Source organism: Helicoverpa zea, chromosome 6, assembly GCF_022581195.2.
Source record: "Helicoverpa zea isolate HzStark_Cry1AcR chromosome 6, ilHelZeax1.1, whole genome shotgun sequence".
Taxonomy (NCBI): Eukaryota; Metazoa; Arthropoda; class Insecta; order Lepidoptera; family Noctuidae; genus Helicoverpa; species Helicoverpa zea.
In genome coordinates, this window is record NC_061457.1 from 12287507 (window position 1) to 12311015 (window position 23509).

The following is a 23509-nucleotide window of genomic DNA, read 5'->3' on the forward strand; positions in this document are numbered from 1 at the left end:
TGATTGGTAGGATGAAAGATAAGATAGGTACGTACTCTATAGTATTGATATTTATTAGTAAGCTCGTGACTAAGTTACAGCCGCACAGGCCATCGATGTTAAGGTTAAATTCCCAAGTTCCTCCTAAATTCAAAAATAATGGCAAAAGCTCAGCTCATATTTCCATGAAAAGTCAGATACACTGATATACCAACCCTTATACTCAATAAGTGTGGTGATTAACACTCCATCCTTCTTTGTGTGAGAAGAGGCCTGTGTGACGATAAAAACGCTTAAGATGATGATGACACAACAACAGTTAAATTCAGCAATTTTGACAAATTTAAAGACAACTAAACAAGAATAAAATCCTACAATAATTGTTTTCACACACCTTTAGCCATCAATCTTGCGCAAACGCAGCGTCGTCTGCGCATCTTTATAGCACATTGCGGAAACCGCGGCGAGGTGATGACGTAACTTGACGTAGCCGTTGCGCCCGCGCCGCTAGTATTTTTGGCGCGGGGTCAATGAACTTTTGTAGTGAAAGTAGCCGGAGGCGCCAAGCTGACTGTGGTGATACACCCCCGCCCTAAGGGAATTTCTTAGTACGTAAGACTTTATGTTACCTACCCTGTAGTGTGGGTTTTGAAGAAGGTTTAAATGTAAAGGAAAATAAATGACCCAGTTTGACAAAGTGTAGTTTATTATTTTTCTTTAAAGTTCTCTTTCATGCCGATTTAATTATATCTTTAAACTACTAGGGTGATGACTAGGGTGGATCTAAAATGCCTCATTTACTGCTTATTAATGAATTTTGTTGATCCCATCTTCACAAGTAATTCATTTATCAATTCATAAAACATCTTAATTCTCCACAGTACAATAAACAGTATTACGCACATTCTTTTCATCCATTCTCATCCAAAAGTCTTATCTAACAATATCAAAAACAATCCATTCTTCAATTCTACCATTTCATTGCCGGAAACTACCATTCTACCTTTCAAAGCATTTCCCACATTACAAAATCGAAACACAGTCATAATGAAAAGTGTTAATTTTTAGTTACACTCTTTTAATTGCGTAAATTCGTTTATCAAATGATCTACTCGGAAACAATTGTGTTTGTGAATGTACTATTATTTTAGGAATAGTGTTGTTTTGTTTCGTAATTGTAATTATTGCGTAAACGTAATAACTAGTGAGGTGACTGTGTTAAATTTTTTGTTGTGTGATGCGCATTTTTTGGGTCACAGCGTTTTCATTTATTCTTTCTGATGTAACTGCTGTTAACTCTATTTGGTTTAGTTTAATTAGCACTTAATGATTAATTGGTAAGGTCATTTCTAGAACAATCTGTTGGCAGCGGCTCGCGTTATGCGTCCGTCAGCGACCTATGTCACGCAAACACTGGGTCATATACCGATGATATCGGTCGTAGCTTTACCGTAACGAGAACCATAGAGCCCGGTCCTTAGCTTGACCTATTTGAATATAAATAACACGACATCCATCAGTGATGCGGTGATGCTAGCAGATGCAATAACGGTCGATCTCAATCCATCAGTTCGAAGAAACAAAATCACATATGCATGTAGTTTCAGACTTCTTAAGAAACCCCTGACCTTAATTTGTAACCATTACTGAACGTGTCATTAATATGTACAACAGTAGTGGCCAGTTACATCGGTCGCTGATAAAGTCCCTGTTAGCCTATAAGGAACTTATCTGACAGATAACTTCTGGTTGCACAGTGTTGGTTAGCATCATCTGGCAGAAATTATTATCAGCGTTTATAGCATAAACTTTTTTTTTTTTACCGACGTCAAAAATCATCAAATGACCCCTCCCGCTGTGGGTTAGCAGCGGTGAGGGAGTGTCAGACTCTTACTGACTAAATAAGGTGACTAATTATTCTTAATGAAGGTGAAGGTGAATTAATTGATTTAAGGTGTCAAAATTACACTTGCGTTCCAAAAAATTGGGTGCCCAACAAAAAATTACACTAACTTTCCTCGAAATTGGGGAAGCGTAAGTTTTCGAATAAAATGGCGTTTAACCTCGTTGGATCAGGTGTGCTAATACCAGGTTCTCAGATGAGGAAGGCACGCGTGACCCGACATTTAGCAAGGCTGGGATGCGCAGCCGTAGTGACGCAATATTTTAGTTTTCTACCGCACATCTCTGCCGTAATATTTGCTAAGAGAACAGATTTATAGTTTAAGCTGTCGGCTTCGTGATTTAAGGTTTACTTGTGGTGGTTATTTATTGGTGAGAACTGAGAGTATTCCTTAGTTGGGAGAAAGAATTGATCTAAGGTTTGTTCTGATTTATAGGGGGTTGAAAGTTTGTTGATGTTTTGTGCATGGCTTAAGTGAAAAAGGATGTGCTAGCATACGATCCTAAAACCATTTTTTGGAGTTATATAATTTAATCCAGTAAATAAATAGGTATACATATTTAAATCTTTTTACTTGATAGCGGACAGCAGTTTTCCTGGTGCGTGACATTTGCTCTTACTACTTTAAGATGTCTAGCTCAAACTTAAACCAACAAATCTTTTTTAAACTGACAACCTCAAGACTTGAACTTAATCACGCATATCAATTTGGCTAATTTATTAGGTGTCATATCGAATTCTCTTATCTATTCACAAAAAAAAATACACCGTGACAAATGATAGCTCGATCACGCCTAACTTCGGAGTCGTATGCGCACGATTTAGAGAGAGATGGAGATAGGAATGTTGGTAAGAGTGAAAGAGAGAAATCATAATCATTTAAATTAGGTGTATCTGGATTGATCTTGATTTGTTAACCGCTGACAAGTGATCAGTGAAACAAACGGATATATGTAGGGTTGTCAGTTTGTAAAAAAAATATGTATGTATGTCTGTTTGTATGTTATGTAAGTCCAGGTTATAAGGTTAACTTGTAGATGAAAGTGTTAAGCAAAAGATAGTTTGTATGTGGTCACGTCATTTTTTTTAAGATGTGATGTCAAAGTTCGGATGCGCGATTGGGTCAAATGTTGAGGAAGGTCCTAACTAAAATGGTACTAGATTTACACATGATAGAAAAACAAAAAATATAAATTAGGTACGTAAACATTTTAAAAAATACTGAGAACGATTTATGATACGTCTAGTTCAGGAACAAGTGAAACTACAGGCCAGAGCTTGTTCATTCCATAAAAACCCAAGTAAAATTACCTTAAATCAAGAACTGTACTAGGCTTGTTAAGTACCTATTACTTAAGTACACTTCCCTCTCAAGAATTAACGAAGCTATCACCACTAAGTCAGCTTAAAAGGCTACTTTTTCTCCTTCTTTACGGCTAACTTGCCACCTAAGTTACTCTAAATTGGAGCTTAATTTTCTCTAAACAGGCAATAGAAAGGTCCATATTTCCTCAGTGTCCGGTCAAATATAGAACAAAGTACTTGTTTTTCTGTCAGCCCTATAAACACAATGGCGGGCGTGGCTTGTCATGAAAGTGCCGGTTCAATGGCGTGCGGTATCCGATAGAGGGTAAATTGACATTGAAATATATTATACGTTTGGTTTCTGCCACTGAAATGTTGATGGAAATGTGAGGGTATTAACCTTTTGTATGGCACATCTACGCGACACTCAATTTAATATCTATTGCCTCGTAAATATACTATTGCACCCAAGAGGTTAACAGATTGTCGGATTGGATTTTAACGCACTTGACCACTAGTTCGTGCGAATACGCACAGCAGATTTTTTGTCGCGTTGCTTGTCCAAATTGAGTGTGTTCGCGTTGCAAAATCTGCAAATGTGATTTAATGAACAATTGTAATACTCATGAACTCAACATTTACCCCACAAGCTTATGAGTATTTGCCACAATCATGGCAAATTGCCCTTTCAATATAGCAGCCAGCGTCCACCATCAATGAATTCATTTGACAATAGCGTGAACATTCCTATCCCTAGTAAGCAAAACAACAGATAGATATAATATTGGAAACAGTCACAACAATCGAATGGGACACTTTCACTACCGTCCCTATCTCATGCATTTCACTACTCATTAGCGAGCACCCGTCTCGTTCTAACACACATAATTTCCGTATGTGAGAACGAGAAGGTGTTATCGGAGATCGGTATGCGAATGTCGTGTTGACTGATCGGGATAATGTTTTTGGTGATTTAATTTTGGTAATGTTAATGTGCTCGTAATGTAATACTTGTTATATCTTTAGAGGATATACTGGTGCCAATCAAAGTCCCGAATGTTTCAAATATACATTTAATTAAAACACGAGATGTTACACGTACAATGTGTCAAGGGCAAGTGCCCGATGACATTTCATTTTGTATGAGAATAAACAAACGCCTACATAGAACATTGATGCTACGACCGAGCGCAACTAGCTGCTATTAACTTTCTTGAAGGCGTTCTGCGCCTGAACATACTCCCGGCCATTGAAAGCTTGCTTTCAATAACCCTTTAGTTCCTCCGCGGTGGGTAGCCTGCAGAGCCGTACTAGCGAGCGCCGCACGTTGCCCCTGTTGGTGAGAATGTCTGCTACTCGGGAAATTCCATCAGGGCCGGATATGAGTCGTGTAACTCGGCCGAGTCTCCAGGCAAGTGGCGATGCGTTGTCGTCAGCCAAGAGTACCATGTCTCCGATATCGAGCTTTGATGAGCTCGCCTTCCAATTAGTCCTCTGCTGCAATTCAGACAGATACTCCCGCTGCCATCTCTTCCAAAAATGACGGTGCGTCCTTTCCAGCCGTTCATAGCGTCGTAGCTGGCTTTCCTTGACATCCTCCAGTGTTGGTGTTGGCAGAGCAGTCAACGGTCTTCCAATAATGAAGTGCCCTGGCGAGAGAGGGAGGAGGTCATTAGGATTGGAAGAGAGAGGACACAAGGGGCGGCTGTTGAGAATAGCCTCCACTTGTGCAAACAAAGTTGAAATCTCTTCAAATGTGAAGTGACTGTCGCCTATAACGCGCCTTATAAAATACTTCGCCGATTTGACACCGGCTTCCCATATGCCACCGAAATGAGGAGTGTAAGCCGGGATGAATTTAAATTTAATTGACTGCTGACTTGCAAAATGATACAAAGGCTCCTGGATTTCCGCTAAGAATGATCCTATTTCTTTCGCGGCGGCCACAAAGTTGGCTCCGTTATCGCTGAATATTTCAGCTGGTTTGCCCCGACGACCAATAAACCGTCGAAGTGTCATTATGAATGCATCCTTTGACAAATCGCTGACAGCTTCCAGGTGAATACACTTGTACCGTAAACATACAAAAAGACACAAATAACATTTAATTACGCGACTACCGCGTCCCTTACGATTTACAATATAAAAAGGTCCAGCAAAGTCTAGGCCAACGGATAAAAAAGGATAATCAGGCGTGATGCGTTGAGATGGCAGATTACCCATCTTGGGTTGCAACGTTATGCCGCGTAGCCGCCTGCATCGTGCGCAATTGTTAACGGTGCGCCTTGCAAGGTTCCTACCATTAATAGGCCACACTGTTTCACGCACAACAGCCAACAATAACTGTGGTCCCGCATGCATGTGATTTAGGTGTTCCCTTTTAAAGTATAACTTAGTTAATCTATGAGATGCGTGAAGTAAAATGGGGTGCTTCTTTTCAAACGACTGCGCCGACGCATCGAGTCGACCACCAACCCGAATAAGTTTGCATTCATCTAAAAAAGGTGACAACGATAGTAACTTACTATTATTATTTAAAGGCTTGTCTTTCAATAACAAGTCGTACTCATTAGTAAATAACTGAACCTGAGCGATAACGCATAATGAATAGAATGACTCACGCAACTCTTTAACGGACAACACACCTAAGCGTTTCTTATCTTTATTTTTAAGATTAAATAAAAATCTACGTATATAAGCGAATACTCGCTGTAACTTTGTGAAACTTGAATATTTATCAAAACCAATTATTGATTCACTAATTATTGCCGAGTGTACCTTCAATTCCGGTAGAATGTCTGGCTCATTGGCGTTTAACTTAGGCCATTCGGACTCATTTAGGAGTAGAAAGCTAGGCCCCGTCCACCACAGTGCCATTGATGTAAATGGTTTTGCGTCCACACCCCTTGAAATTAAGTCAGCCGGGTTAGACTGCGTTGGAACATATCGCCACGCTGAAGACGACGTTAACTCCCTTATTTCTGTGACGCGGTTAGCTACATACACCTTTAGCTTACTGGCGTCGCAGCGCATCCAGCACAATACCACAGATGAGTCACACCAGTGCACCAGTTTAGCGGGTTTACGCCGAAGTGAATCGAGTACTGCTCGTGTTAGTTTAGCGGCGAGTAAGGCTGCACAGAGTTCGAGGCGCGGTATTGTAGTGGGTTTTAATGGCGCCACTTTCGACTTTGCACACAGCAATCTGACGGTGACGTCACCGTTCATATTTATGCACCGCATATAAATGCATGCTCCGTACGCGAGTTTTGAAGCGTCGCTAAACGAATGTAGTTCAATACATTGTGGAGATTCACCCAAAACTAACCTAGGCACTTGTAAATTGGACAAATATTTTATGCTTTCGGAAAACTTATTCCAGTCGTTTTTTATCGCATCCGGGACCGGCTGATCCCAATCTAACTTTAGCTGCCAAAGTTTTTGCAGCATTATTTTAGGGTTTACTACGACCGGACTTAATATGCCTAATGGGTCAAATATTTTAAAAGCGTTTGACATGATTAGGCGTTTTGTTATAATTTGACTGTCATCACTTGAAAAACCCTTTATAGGAAAATGTAACACATCACTAGAAGGTGTCCAGCCCAACCCTAGGGTGCTTATGGATTCGCTAAAAAGTAACTTATCTTGTTCATTTACAATAACATTATTAAAGATAGAGGAATTATTTGTTTTAAATTTTCTTAAATGAAAACAAGCTGATTGTAAAGCTTGAGTTACAGACCTATGAATGTACACTAACTCCTGGGCGTCATCGGATCCAGTTATGAGGTCATCTACGTAGAAGTCCCGTTGGATGATGTCCTTTATACGCACATCGTCCTGCTGCTGACCAATCTGCCATAAACAGCGAGTACTCAAATAACTTGCACTGGCCGTTCCATAGGTTACGGTATTGAGCTCCAGAGTCTTGATGGGTTCAGATTCTGTTTCTCTCCATAAAATACGCTGCAGGTGTCTGTCATCCTCATGCAGCAGTACCTGGCGAAACATTTTTTCTACATCGCCCGTGAGTAGGTATTTATACTGTCTAGAACGTATCAGTATGGAAAATAGATTATCCTGCACGTTGGGGCCTACCATCAATATGTCATTTAGTGAATAGCCGGAAGATGACGGTGCTGAACCATCGAATACCACCCGAAGCTTGGTGGTTTCGCTTTCTTGTTTCAGAACCGCGTGATGACAAAGATAATAACTCGAAGTTAATGCACAATTAACGTCTACCACTGATAAATGACCCAAATCCGCATATTCTTTTAAAAAATTAGCGTATTCTGATTTTAACGTGGGATTTCGTCCTAACCTCTTTTCCAAATTTAAAAAGCGTTTTTTAGCTAACTTGTATGTATCGCCCAAGCAGTCTGCGCTATCTTTAAGTGGCAACTTCACACAAAATCTGCCTGTATTAGTTCTCGTTGTGTGAGCGAGAAAATGTCTTTCACATTCGTTTTCATTTATTATTGGTTTGGCAGGTATTTCTTCCAGCTCCCAGAATTTTGTTAAAAGCTTGTCAACACTATCATTATCCTTATAAATTACACCATGATTACAGTGTACCCTTTTGTCAGGTGTCACTGCTTGAATGGGACCGGACACTATCCAACCTAATTGCGAACTTCTCAGCTTTGGATTATTGATTCCTAATGAGATTTGTTCGTTTCTTAAAATATCCCAAAATAAATCAGCACCTATCAATATATCTATACAGGCTGGCTTATAAAACATGGGGTCAGCTAACGAAATATTATCAGGTAGCTGCAATAAGCTGATGTCGATGGGAAACTTTGGTAATCGCCCTGTCAGCTCCTTTAGAACCAAACATGAACAAGAAATATTAAATGAACTATTGATTGACTGTAGTTTAATATTACAGCTTTCATTAACCTTGTTGTTTGGCGTGTTTCCTATGCCAATGACCTTTAGAGTGTCAATGGGAAAAGATTTTAATGCTAATCTGACCTTAAGGGATTCAGTAATAAATGATGATTGACTACCGCAGTCTAAAAGCGCACGAACCTTGATCTTTTGCCCATCAAGTGGATTCAATGCCTCGACTACGGCAGTTGATAATATAATTTGATTAGTATTTTTGTTACAATAAGCGGATACAACCTCCCCCTGCTCCTCGACGGAGACGAGCTGACCTACTAACGCTGGCGGCCGATGCAGCAAGCCGTTATGTTTCTCAGTGCAACCCGGTTCCTGGCAACTTCTTAAGCGACAGTCATTGACAGAGTGACCCTGTCTTAAACAATTCGTACATAGTTTGTACTTTAAGACATCGTTCATTCTTTCGTCAATACTTTTAGCCTTGAATGTTGGGCAGTCATAAATTCTATGACGCTGATCACAAATTATGCATGAAAATCCAGGCTGTGCCTTGTTTTTATTATGGCTAGTGGTTGCAAACGATTTAACTACGCTATTCGAATTATGTCTTTGATTATATTTTTGAAAATGATGAATTTGATTATTATTATTTTTAGTTGACCGCTGCGGATTGCTAGGCACTCTAGGAACACCAACGTTATCACTATGATTGTTATTACGACTTGTAGACTCAAGCACATTAGCACGGTCCGTAATAAATTTAAAAAACTGCTCTAAAGTCGGGGAGTCGTTCACCATAGTGCTACGATACTCCTCCCACTTGAGCAATGTTTGATTATCCAACTTACCCGAGACCATATATATAACTAAAACATCCCAATTATCAGTTGATTGTCCAAGACTGGCAAGAGCACGCAAATTTTTTGTAATATGATCAACCAAATACCTTAACGATTTTTCTGACTCACGTGGAAGCTGTTTTAAATGTACTAGTGAACTCAAATGGTGATTAATTAATATTCTATTGTTATTGTAGCGGCTACAGAGTAGTTTCCAAGCTTCACCATAATTTTTTGCCGAAACTTCAAAATTAGAAACGATTCTGGCTGCGTCACCTTGCAAATATGAATTTAGATAGTGAAATTTATTTATTTCAGGGATGCGCTCATTATTATGAATTAAACTTTCGAATGTATCCCTAAACTCTAACCAGCGGAAATATTCACCGTTAAATTTTGTGATTTGAATTTGAGGAAGCTTAAATTCTACATTGCGATGATGTTCATCGTTACAACATGAAGCATTGTGAACGGAGCTACGCCTGTTATCGCTTTCTTTTTTGCTAGAAAGTATGTCTAACAAGTTTTTTGCAGTGGCTATATTAATAACTATATCCTGCTCCATGTGATCACGCTCATCAACTTCCGCCGCAATATTCTCAGGATTTAAAACCTCTATCTCACTCTGCAAGTCATCAACCCTAACAGACAAAGCCTCAAACTTAGCTAGCTTCAATCTTAATTCCGTTAATTGAATATCATTTAGTTCAGTTTCTTTGGAAATATTACTTAAATAATTTTTAAACTTTGTAATCTGTCCTTTGGCGGACGCTCGTTTAGTAATTAATTCTTTATAACGCTTGTTTTCAGACATTGTGAATCACCACTATGAAATTTACTTTAAACTTGGAAGTATTAAAACTATATAAATGAAAGAAAATGAATGGGCTCACGCTCCTCGCCTCGGTGTCACCTGCCGTACGGGAAGCCGGTCTGCGTCGCGCGCACAATCAGCTGATTGCTGCTCGCGCTGGTATGAACTCGCTCGACTAAGCCCCGAATGATCGGAGAATTCTTGTCGCAAGAACGGCGTTATTTAACCTGAAATAGTCGGCAATACACACTAAGACTGGGCTACAATACTATTGAATAGCTCCCACTAGGTGAAAAGAATAAAAACAAAACAAAACTACAACAAATGCACAAATAAATGAATAGATCTATCTTAGATAGATATTATCCGTAATATTGACCTTATTTGAATTGCTAATGAGCTAATAACTAATGTACAGTCTTTGTTCCAAGAAAAAAATAATTATTTTTTGTTGAGGGTGGATGAAAATAACTCAATTAGGTATACTATTTGAAACAATTACGGGAAAGTTCGGCAATATTATGCACGAAATAACTTTAATTTACACAAATGAAGCACTATTCTCAATGTTTAAATAGGTCTTTATGGAAATTTGGATAGTTGGATGGAATTTACGTTAAGGATAGGCACTTAACTTTTGGTTAACACGCTGACGCTCGCCTCGATGTGATGCTTTGGCTGCACCACTGCTCGAACCCTGGGCTCCTATGCTGTCCAGGAGGCAGTTCTTCTTACACGGGAACCCGTGGCTTTTGCTTGTCCACGTAGTTCTTCCGAAATTGTGAAGTCGTTGCCGCCGCGCGCCGTCGACTGTATAACGCCTTTGGAAACTTTTGTCGATTTTCCGTTCGCGATTATTATTTTAGTTCCCCTCATGGGCCACCATGTTATATCTTTAGAGGATATACTGGTGCCAATCAAAGTCCCGAATGTTTCAAATATACATTTAATTAAAACACGAGATGTTACACGTACAATGTGTCAAGGGCAAGTGCCCGATGACATTTCATTTTGTATGAGAATAAACAAACGCCTACATAGAACATTGATGCTACGACCGAGCGCAACTAGCTGCTATTAACTTTCTTGAAGGCGTTCTGCGCCTGAACATACTAGCTTCTGTTTGGTTTCTTCTGCTCCCAGAGGGAACTAGGTACTTCCCCACCTGAATAAAATGTACTTAACTTATATCTTTTTATGTACTAGCAAGTCAAAATTCAAACAGTCATTGAAACGTGATTGAGGAACAAACATCCAAACACATATTTTTTCTCACTTATTCTTAAATACTAACGATATTGTTTTTGTTCACAGGTAAATATTGAATCCCAGAGAGTTCCCAACAATTATAAAATCGGTAAGAATTGAAGTTAAATGCATCACAGATGATCAACCAGTTCTCCACGGTTTCATCCATATCCCAGGACAACTGCTTCCGAGTCGTTTAAAAAAATCACATATATTCATTCTTAGGCTCTCGTCTATATCTTGTCCATTATTCACCCATTTATTTAAATCGGTTCATCAGTTTTGGCACAGACAGGATTACTTTCACATTTATAACTTCAGTATGGATATTTCGAAAGGTACCATCGCAACCATATTACTACCTAACTGTTAATACATTTTCATATATTATTTTAACACCAACATGATGATGATGATGATGTCCTCCTAGCCGATTATCGGCTACGGCGGCTGTTCTCATGTAAGGAGATTAGCCAACTACGCAGGACATATTATAGTGCACGAGCATTTGCGCAGACACAGGTGCACTCACTATTCCTTAACTCTAATAGCCCGATGGGACGGTAATCCGACACGACCGGAGAGAGATCAGGCGCAGGACCGACATTTACGTGCTCTCCGATGCACGGGTGTATCAATCACCAGCTTCCAGGCTCCGGGCTGCTTTGTGAAAGTCTTCTAAAACCCACAAAGCGATTTCGGCCCGACTCGGGAATCGAACCCGAGACCTCGTGCTTAGCAGCCGCACTTGCGACAGCTAGACCAACGAGGCAGTTACAATTTAAATACCAACATACACTTACAGTACAGCACACTGGGGACACTTAACTGCTACTCAAGTTAAGTATCACTTGACTTTTCGTTATCTTAAAAGTAAAAGTTACTGAACAAGTGCAGCGGAAAGTGAAACATGGTTTTATACGACAAGTTTATTTATGTTTTTACTGAATTGAGACTGAAAAGTTAAGAAGACATCCACTTTTTGCACGTAACCTAACGAAATTGTTATCTGTTACTAACCCATGGTTCCTTCCACCCGCGTTCTGAGGAAACTATTTCCTGCACCTTGATAAAAAGTACCCAGTAGATACCCGTTCCTGGGCTCTTGACTATCTGTGAACTTAATTTGATTAAGCTCAATTCAGTAGTTTTGTGCGTGAAAGCACAACACTGTTAATTTCATATTTATATTTTTTTAATAAATTCTGCCGTTCTGCCGTTACTTACTAAGTGGAAGGTATTCGTTCTCTATCACAAAGTTACTTGTCATATCAATTTAAGTTGAAGTTTAACCTTGAAGCAACATCAAATGAAATATTTAAGTATGTATTAAAATACACATTCTCACACTTGAAAATCAAGTCAAGGACAGGCCAACTAAAAATCTATTAATCAACGTGTGTATCATTTATTAAGTGCCCGCAGTACAGAGCGACATAATATTTGTAAAGATGCGCCGGCGCAAGGTCGCGTTTGCGCATTGTGTGCCAATATGGTGACCATATCTTGTGCTGTTATGCAGGACTTATATATTAGTTACCTGTAGGGGAACATTATAGTAAAACTGCTGTTCTTTTTTTTCTAGTTTGAAAAAAAAAACAGTTTCTATATAAATCTAAACTTTAAACACTTTACGTTAATATTATTTATTTATTTTGAACATAAACAAATTTCCGCATATTAACATAAACCTAAAAATAAAATAAATCTAAACGGGTAATTTTTTCGCCGATTTTTCTTTTTTTTTACTACAAATTACAGTATGAAATTTTTAATCTAACCACAAGAGATTGCAGTTGTCACTTCCTTGTGCCAAATATATCAGTGAAGTCTTCATTCCTTATCCTTTCATGAAATAAAGTCTTCAAAAACAACAACTCACGGCCACCCTCGCCCACCCACGTGCGCTCAGATAAATTAGCCGCGCCAATTAAGTGGATTATTTGTGCAATTAACTGCAATTGTTCCATTGAAGGCCTGCTATTTATTGCTGCTTTATGCACCGGGATGCAGAGGTCAAGTCGGTATTGGATGCATCACGTCACTGTCGAAGTAAATGGAGCAGTTCTAGGTTTTTTTTAAGGGGAATGGTAAGAGGTGCGGGGTTTTTTTTAAGTTTTTTTTAAAGTAATATTTAAAGAACCTTTTGGGTGAGAAACTACGCTATTTAAAGTTGCATTAGTATCGCGAATAACATTAAGTCTGTTATTTGATATAAACTTAGGTAAAATCACAAAAAAAAAACATTTCTAGGTATTATAATTTCGTGCACTTCGTCGTGGCATCCATCCCCCTAAAATATAAAATACAGAATTGCTAAAAACTAAAGTTAAAAAATATCTATCGTATCTTCTACTCAATTTACTAAGAGTCAATGACTGATAACAATCTCGACCACGAAGTAAATATGATGTGGGCAGCAAAATAAGGAAACATTAAAAAATGATGAGCTATGTCGGCCATCAAGCTCAAGAAAATATAAATAAAACGTCCTGATAGTAACTTAATAAGGAAAACGTTCAGTTGCGCAAGAGTTTACATTACCGGCCTTTCATTAAGTCGGAAAAATAAAACGAATCGCATTTATTAGTTTTACAATTCTACAGAATTAGTTGGTAGCAGGGTTGCTAGGATTAAAGAAAGAAAAAGAGTTTAATTCAGAAAATCAATCACTTTCACACAGTCTTTATTAGGAACAAATATCTAGATTATAAGACTGATCTCCGAAGGACATGTTCTTATCTATTTACACCGAACATTATAAAGCTGAAGAGTTTGCTAGAATTCGTTAATCTCAGGCACTACTGGAACAATTTGAAAAATTATTTCAGCCCATTTATCAAGAAAGACTACAGGCTACTATATCCAGCTGCGTGGAGTAGTTCCCACGTCATGCGTGTGTCATACGTAGTTTAAGATACGTAATAGAGAGTTTTAAAACTATAAAATAATACGATAGTCTACCACAAAACTTCCAAATTATTCTTTATGGCAACCCTACATGTAAGTAACATTCGATGCGCGCTCACAATAAGGCCGCTGCCTCGAATTTTGCGGGCAGCGGGGCGGCAGCGGCGGCGGCGCGGGAGCGGCAGGATCTTACGCGTATAATCAAATGGACCGGCCCTCGAATACAGCGGCGCGGGAGCGGGCAACGAGCGGTGAGCTCCATTCAAAACGGTGACCGAATGCGCCGCCGCCGCTGCCGCCCCGCTGCCCGCAAAATTCGAGGCAGCGGCCTAAAGGGTTCAGCACAATTTATACCGAGTTTTATAGCAGTTAGCGACTTCTCTTTAATTAAATTGCCGTTATTTTTAAACTTACCATTCGTCGTCAGTTGTCCATATTATGTTCTTTAATTGATCCTTAACCATTGGTTTTTAGTTATTACAACGTTAGACTCTTTAAATAATTTTTCTTTTGATTGACTGTCTAGTCTAGGTAAAGACGAACGTCAACCTACCTAAATATGTGCTCCTTCTTCAATAGATTTTCAATCCTTACCCTTAACTATTGCGATAAGATTTATGAGTGAATTTGGAACACTGGATATAGTTAATACTTGAAAACTACTACATAGTTGCAAAAATTATCCTCGATGTACTCACGGCTAAAAGTTTCACTTACTATTAAAGTGATATGACCTTTTTCAATATCAAGAGTATAATGTTCTCCTTAGTCATTTAATGCCCATCCCACAGACCCTTACGACTTGCCCCCGGCTAAATGTACCCATAACGTGTAACATTAAACACCAGTTAAGCTTACCAACCACAGTAAAAACTACATAAACCAGCCTAGCTTCAAATTAAATTAATACAAGCACAGCACCATTTAACTTGGTCAACATATAATTTTGCTTCTTATAAAAGTACCATAGATTGCCCAGTCTACAATCAAACCTTTTTATTTCTTTTCGATTATCGATTCTCGATTCTTAAAGAACTTTATCCCGGTACCAATCCGCCCTTTGTACGGTATGGGATCTTAATTATCAATAACCCCATATAATTTAAAAAATCCTTTTCTTTAATTTAAGCGTATTCAACCGCTCAACAGAACTCTTTTGAAAACTCGAAATGTTTCGGCAGAGGTATTATTACTTCAGTACGATATCTCGATTGAATTGATTCGTATCGCAATAATCGAATCGCTGTATGGGTTTTAATAATAGAGGTCTTGAATTGCGAGCGGAGGATGTATGGGTCCAAATGTTTAGGAACACTTCAAAATGAATGGTACGATTTGGCGAGGTCCAAGGATTTTTCTTGAATAAAACTGGGAAGACAAAAAGTTGGGCAATCATTAAAGCTACGTATTTCAATAACTACTACAAGTATATACTGCATTTACCTGCGACTGTTTGAACCAATTATTCTAGCGTATTAGCGTATTAGTCAGAGCAGTCAGCCCTTATATGCTATGGTCCTATGTGTTTTTGCTGGGAAGAAGTGGCGTGACAAACTCCCCAGCAACACATGTCTGTCTGCTAGTTTTCAAGTTTCGCGCTAAAGGTACAGGCTCTTTGAACTCCTAAAAAGAATAATTCACGTTTTATCATTACAAAAAAAGCATGTCTTTTATATTTCTGAAGTTTTTGCTTTACAAACATCATGCGTATTCAAACGTATTTGATCATCAATCTTAATTATCTGTCTTTGTCAGTATTTGGCTCTGCGGTCATAATGTGAGGTTAGTTATTATAGTCGAAACATTTTAGCGGGAATTAAAATGCGTCGTTTGTGAAGATGACTAATGATTTTGGACTTGGTACTTACCTTGGTAAGTCTGTAAATACGTTAGTAAGTTTGCTAAAAAAATCTTGGGAACATAATTCAATATAAAGCCTAGGCATCAATGTAGAGGCTGCAGTTATATCTCTTGTAATAAACTAATCCTTCTCTTGCACATATCAAAGCAAAATACACAATTGAATAAACATAAGTACAGACAATTGCGCAAGACCTATTTTTAATTACCAATCAAACCATGAAGCAAAACCTAGCAATGTGCACTACAAAATCGTGGGCAAACCAATCAAAATACAGCAAAATCGATATCTACTACAAATACCAACCATTCATAACTTTTTGTTAGCAATTCTGAATCGATTCAGCGTTCCAATGAATCGATAATAATTGCGAGAACTCGATTGTAACCTCAAAATAGTGTCCCACGCTGCAAACTGACTTGTATTAGAAGTCATTAGGAAGTTCAATTATGCAGTTTATGCCATTGTAATAAGGGTGTTTGTGAGTGAATGAGTTATTTGGTTTCTTTGTCAATAAGGCTATGTAATTAACATTTCACCTTGCTCCAGATAACAGGTGTGGGTTTATCTCGGTTAGGACAGGTTGAGACTTATCGATATTTTTAATTTAGTCAATAAGTTTGGTGACTTGTAAGGTTCGGTTGCAATTGTTCGCGTTGGTGTTCACAATGACCACTGATTGAGAATTCATTACTTTGATAGTTTATTTTAGTGTTTTTGATGATTTGATTTGGATATTTAGGTCAATGTGGGAGTAAGATTTCTAAACATAATTTATCAGATCAATATAGGTACTTATATCTTTCTTAAAAACATTAATGCGGGAACGATATCCCAGGAAACTCGGCAATTTATAAAGTTTTACCCCGCCCTAAAATTCTCCCTTATAAGTATTTCATCTTGCCTTATCAAATAAATAATAGTGCCTATTCCTTGCAATATTGTTATCAATTGTGCAAGTTAATTTCCAATCTCCCGCGGCGATTATAAACTCATAACGTACAAATATGAAGGCCGTTATAAACAAAGAGAATAGTAATTCTATTCATTTGTATTATTGCTTTGATTTACAGGTGTTAGGTGTTACTTAAGCAGTAATCGGTCTTGTTCGGGTAACTTCGGTTAAGTTCGTTTAATCGCATGATTTGTACTTAATTGTAATTGCTACCAACCAAAAGTAGCCTATACTTTATCATCAGCTAAACTAAAGCAAGGAAGTTTCATCAAAATCTATTTAGAAGATGGCATGATAGATTAAAAAAAGTACATCAATAAAAATTTTCGCCGTTGTAACTTTTTGGTGGGCTTTTTTCACTTTTCGCATACTTATCAAGAACTGAAGCATATTTGGACCTAAAAGGCAAACATCTGTTAAAATATCACACACAAGAGAACACCTTTCTTCAATAGAAATATCAGTCTAAACATTCTAAAATATCACCGTAATCATCTAAGGAACGTGCCACACCACATCATCTTACGATTTCAGTGAAATTGCGATCCACGCTAAACTTTCTTCGATCTTAGGAAATTGATTTCCTTCACAGATCGATGCGAATCACTTTCTCAGGAGATATGCCACGTACAGTAATGTTACTGACGATTGCCTGTATTACATAATGTATGCCATTTTGTAAGAAGATACTCTAGCTGGAAGTTATTCCGGGTCAGCAAAAACCTCTTGTTTCCTATGTTATAAATGCGAAAGTTTTGTAACGATGTATGTGGGAAGGTTTCATTCTTTCGTGCAAAAATTTACAGTAACGTAGAATATATATCGGAATAATATTGGGCTACTTTTTGTCCTTTTACGAGAAGTTTTTAACTTGGGACTCGTGGGGAAGCTAGTGATATACTAGAATGAATATCCCTCACAGTATCGGCCTACAAGTACGTGTCTATCGCTATGTGTGTGAGTGTACTCATAATCACAAGTATTTAAAGTATGGGTAAATAAAAAGTTTACTAATGAGGTCATTGTATACTCCAAACGAGACGTACTTCTCAGAAAGCTGTAGTACGAACTTTTCTTCAAGATATGCCACAGATTGACAAGAAGGGGCACTTCAGACTTCATTAGTCGTTGTCTAATTGCCCATAAGCCATAATAAAGTATAAACTTAACATTCATTTAAATGTTCCAGTTCATAATAAAGCTCAAATCTGGCGGTTAAATGGCAATTAGACCCATTTAGGGCTCGTATTAAGCCCTCGAAACCATGCAAAATGCAAAAGGTTCTTTATCCTACACGATCAAAATACAACTGGTTATAAAAAGTAAGGGTTTTTTAAATAATTAAATCACGCACACTGACAGTTGCACATGTTGCATCCCTATACGCTAACGCGTGCACTCACGCGCAGCCCGTCGATCCACGAGGTTAGAGATGCCCAAACGCACCATAATTGGCGCCAACGCTTTTTGGCGCGGTATTTTTATTCATGGATTCTTGCGGCCTCTTTTGTACCCTTAAAGCCTTTTATGGCCCATCCTTTTTGCTGCCAAACGTGCGCACGCGCCGCTGCTAAGACGAGTGAGCAATTAACATTATTTTCGTTTGTGATTGGTCCAAAACCAAAACGATACATATGCAATGCATTGTCGGACAGTTTTTCGTGAATTTTTGCCTGTCACCGTTTTGGGACTGACCGCTGATCTTTTATGGATAGCTTGCGCAACATTTAATGTACACGTCGGCTTTTTTGTTTTATTACATGTACAAGGAGTAGCGAAATACTTTACAGAAGAATTGCATCATCAACTTGTTCTTCGGACAGAAAAACTTGAAGCCGATGTCGTCTGTCGTCCAACTAGTTTCACATATCAGAACCACGCAACAAAGATAGTATTTAGAAAGTTAATTGTAAATTCTAAAAATAACCTTAGAAACAATGTAAAATTCAAAATAACCGTGGTACAAACAAAGGGCCAGCGACTTTCTTAAGTCACTGCATATTTGAACAGGCAATTTGCATTCCCTCAAAACGCTCAGTAAATCACAGTACTTTCTTAAACAAACACTGCTTTCATTACAAAACCAAATACAGTTTATCTGGGCTCTGTAAATTTTAAAGAGAAAACAATGGCAACGCCTTTCCATTTCTCTAAATCAAATAGTACCAAAACCGGGCGGTGGTTATGAGAGGCGCTGTCGCTGCGCCCGCGCCGCTGATTTATGCTGCGCGCGCGCACCTCAACAATTTATTGCGATTAGAACACTCTTTGTGGTAGCTGTGATTCAGATGTGCTGCGTTTTAGTCGGATCTTGTTTATGGTATGGAATGGCAATATGTATCTCCGTGTCTGCAATGAAAAGTTGTTATAAATGGCCGGATATTTTCGTGCTGACAATTTATTTGCTCGATTTAGGAACATTCGAACTGCAGTTTAAGAGTCTGTAATTTATTTAAATGTTCTGCAGCTTAAGGTCTTCATTGATGCATGGATTATCCCTTTTTTGGTAAGAAGCGTGAGCGAAACTAACAAATTAGGTAAATCAGTTCAGTTTTTTGGCTCGCTCGCCTTCGCCGTGATCGCAGGGCTATCTGCCTATCCTTATTTAATGTTAAACAGGTAATTATGTAATTACACACGGATTGGAACCCGCGACCTCCATTCGTACTGGCATCTTAACTACCGGCCTTACAAGGCGATCGAATTACACACAATGCAAACATTTCGGTGCAATTAGGTGCGCAGGCGCGCCCAGTCCGAATCAATTATAATACACTAATCTCTTATCTTGGGGTTTGTGCTTGTAAAAGTTCTTCATATTGGTAAAATAACAAAAACAGACGCGCGTTTTTAACTTGGCTTTCACAAACATTTTGACGAAATTAATTTACTGTAGTTACTTTTATATTTCTTCGATGTTGAATGTACATCTCATTTGCCTACCAGCATGTGCTCACGGAAGCCGCTAAACGTTATTAATAAAATTATTTATTATCAATACTGGTGGCTAGATATTAGCCCTAACATTGCACCACGATTTATGGCCGAGTTTGTACTCAACATGACCGTTATTTAGTTCCGCATAAAATATTTATACAACCGCGCGTCGCCGCGTGATCGTCTGAAGAGTACTTAATACTAAAGCATTACTATTGTAAACTGTTGTGAAAGAATCTAATATCAGACTACATTGTTATCATTGGGCAGGCATTAATTTATGGCTTAGAAACTTTACTTGCGCAAATAAGGCTATTTGGAACACCTAATTTGTGTAGGTGTATTAATTACTTATAATAATCTAATTTCTCCAAAAATGGTTTTAGTGACTCAATCTAGTGGATCCATTAAGATTAATCAGATTTTAATCAAAACAAAATTAATTAGTTTCGCCCAAAAATGTGGTCACATGTGAACAAAACTGGTTATTGTCCAATCAATTTCTCTTATCACCAAATGCAGGTGAGCTTTAGAAATCATACCTCATTCCCACGGTTGGCGAAAACCCCGAAACTTTTAAAGGAGCTTAACATTGGCTAAATAGTCCAGGTTTCCTCAAGATGTTTTCCTTCACCTTTTTATCAGCCATTGGTGTCCAAGATATACTTAGAAAATACATACAAACTTAGAAAAGTTGCATTGGTACTTGCCTGAACTGGAATCGAACCCACGCCCTCATAATCGAGAGGTTAGTTCTGTAGCCACTAGGCCACCACGACAACGACGGTGATTAATGCTCAATCCTTCTCCGTGTGAGAGGAGGCCTGTGCCCAGCAGTGAGACGATAAAAGGCTGTAATAGTAATAGTAACATTGGCTACACTCCCAATTTGGTTGTATTCATCATTCGTCTCGGTGTAAATGCTCACTTTACTCGAATATTCAAATAAGTACCAACCTAAGGAAAGGTACTCTCTCTTTGGAAAACAAGGGGTCACCATGATAACTTAGGTCTTAACGTCGAGAAGCAGTCTTGAAATATTGCCTGAGAATCTGGCTTTGTGTTATAAGTACCTAACACATTATCTATACTAGTGTTATGAATATTTTGTTTAAACGTGCTGATCTCAGAAACTACTGGGCCGAGTTGAAAAAAATATTTCGGTGTAGCGAGGAAGCTAGATTTGGAATGATTCTGAATGGATTAGAAAAAGTTTCTGATGAAGTATCAATTTACTTTATTACAAGCTATCTGTGACAAGTCAAAAGTTGCCCAAAAATATACCCAAAAGATTTATCAAATCTGCAATATGATCCAAAATACTTTTAATACCTACATTTCAACCATAATCCAATTAACAACAAGCTTATCCACCGACTAGCTTATCATCCACATCTACAATCACGTGGATCCACTCATGTATATTCGTTCTCGCGGCTCCGGCCTTGCCCCAAGTTTCCGTGCCCTCGGGCCACGACTTTCACTACGAATTCCCTCTTCACATGATAGCCATTTCTAGGTATTATTCTATAAATTCCTTTAATGTGTATGGGTGTATTGTTATTCTTTGTCGAAGATAAATTCTTGGATTCTGAAGTTTGAGGTGTTAATGTTAATCTTATTTTTGGAGGTTTTATGATAATCTTGTCTGAAAGCGCTCATATTATACTCTCTCTTTAAAATATTCATTGTCAAAAAAATCGTTACCTGAAATAATGTCATGCATTGCTCTTAAGTCTATCCTACGTTACGCTCGTTCTTAGATAGAGATATAAAATAATAGGAAATAAGTTATAAAATATAACACATAACTAACCTTTTTAGCAGGTAAGTTTAAGGAGTTTCGTTCATAGGTTTTAAACCTTCACAAAAATATTTTGACAAAGACATAAATGTCAAGCGATGATGTCAAGCATCAAACTATGTCTGCCAATCTCTTAAGAAACGTTTACCAAGTATTATAATATAGTTTTATTTTGTAAGCTATTTATATCTTAGATTAATAAATCAATACCTAAATATAATACAAAATGGATTCACCGGTCAGTGACACTGAGACAGTGCCGATCGAAGTGATCTTCCAACAAGAATGCTATGAGAGTTCTGAAGAACCCCCTATGGAAGAATGGTCGTCATTAGAAATAGTACCGCAAGAAGAAAACAAAAAGAAAATTCTACACCAAGAAGGGTTGTATGACCCTGGCAGCGGAGAAGTATGTACCAAGTATATAACTATGTCTGCAAGTTCTGTGCTCAGGCATCCTTACTTCTGCTACCCAGCGATCAAAGATCCAGGGATCGAAAAGGCCTTGTTAGAACCTGAAGCAGTACTAAAGTATCCAGATGATGGGCAGGCTCTATACCTAGATATCTGCGAAGAAATGAAACAGTGCCCAGTCAGGAGCTTCCATAAAGGACTACTTGGAAGTAAAATAGATTTAAGATATTATTGCGTCAACGCAGATGGAATCCGTGCTATGGCTGCAGCCTTACGCTACAATAAGACAGTCAAATCATTGAACTTTACAGATAACTTTTTGAACGATGATGCTAGTTTCCATTTAGGCAATATGCTTATAACAAATAGTACAATAACCGAACTCAATTTACGTGGATGCAGGATTGGCCCTGGTGGTGCCATGCGCTTGTTACATAATCTACCTCATAACAAAGGTCTGGTGACACTTGATTTGAGTTACAACCAGTTGGGCGATGAAGGTATGACGCATCTAGCTAAAGCTATATTTTATGGACTCGATGTTAAGAAAATCAACCTAGCTTATAATAATATAACCGGGAAAGGTGTCATGCATTTAGTCGATTCATTCGAAACACATAACAAGTTTACCCATATAAACCTCTCGTGGAACAAATTGTATACTCCAGGAGGAGCGCCGTTTCTCATGAAACTATCAGAAACTAGTACTACTCTTCAGGTACTAGATCTGTCATGGAACTCGCTGGGTGGCCCTAAATTTGGCTTTGCAATAAAAAGCATCTTGGAATGCCCGCTTATAAAGAAACTGAATCTAAGCAACAATAAGTTCGAAGGTGAAGCTATGGCTGCTATTGCATCAAATTTAACAAAAGCTAAGAAACTGCAAACATTGCACCTGTCATATAATCCTCTGACACCGGCTGATGCCCTGGCGGTGTTGAACAAAGTAAGAATGGTAGCATCAAAACTACAAAAGTTATATATGGAAAACGTATTCGTCGACGGAGAGTTTTTATCTTTGCTTGAACGGATAAAACGCATGAAGTCAAAGAAAAACGTGGTTGTGACGTATGGTGGAGTTGTAAGCAAATTCGTAGGTAAAGGTCCAGACCCCAGAGATCTTATTCTCAACAGAGTTGAATATCTTGCCAAGAAGCCGAAGAAGAACAAGGTGGACATTGCATTGTTTATGTTACAGTTGCAAAAAGAAAATCGCTCAATAATGGGTTTGAAAGAGTTTGTAGCTGTATTAGAGGAAGGAGGCCTGCGTTTGGATGACAGCATAGTAGATGAATTGTTCAACGTTTTCCCTGGCACTGCGTCTGCTAAATTTAAAACTATAAACATTAACCTGATGGTAGAGTATATGAAACGCAAATGGCCGGATAGACAGTTACCTCCCACTCCCCCGCCAGAACCCGAACCGGAACCGGTACCAGTACCAGTAAAACCAAAGAAAAAGGGAAAAAAGTGAATTATTCAATATATTTTATCATTGTTCTCATTTAATGTACGTATAGGATTGATTTAGCCTTATATAATTTAATTTATTTTGTATGTTTAACTTTTTTAAGACAAGTAGCGCTGAAATAATGCGGTATGGTAAGTATGTTTAGATGTATTTTATGATGAGTTTGTCCATATTATAAGTATTGGTAAATAAAGTTGTTAATGTCAATTTTGCCT

At 38.2% G+C, this 23509-nt stretch overlaps 3 protein-coding genes across 8 annotated transcripts in view; 2 read left to right on the plus strand and 1 right to left on the minus strand.

Annotated features, from left to right (window-relative positions):
• Positions 1-23509, plus strand: part of LOC124631198 (protein outspread) — a 262107-nt gene that overhangs the window by 138295 nt on the left and 100303 nt on the right. The gene's annotated exons all lie outside the window — the stretch shown is intronic.
• On the minus strand, positions 4245-5939 carry LOC124631202. The gene has a single exon (XM_047165442.1). The coding sequence runs from the start codon at positions 5546-5548 to the stop codon at positions 4451-4453; it is 1098 nt and encodes a 365-aa protein (XP_047021398.1). The 5' UTR covers positions 5549-5939; the 3' UTR covers positions 4245-4450.
• LOC124631199 (leucine-rich repeat-containing protein 74B-like) lies at positions 21208-23297 on the plus strand. The gene has a single exon (XM_047165439.1). It carries the CDS (start codon positions 21636-21638, stop codon positions 23295-23297), a length of 1662 nt encoding a protein of 553 aa, XP_047021395.1. The 5' UTR covers positions 21208-21635.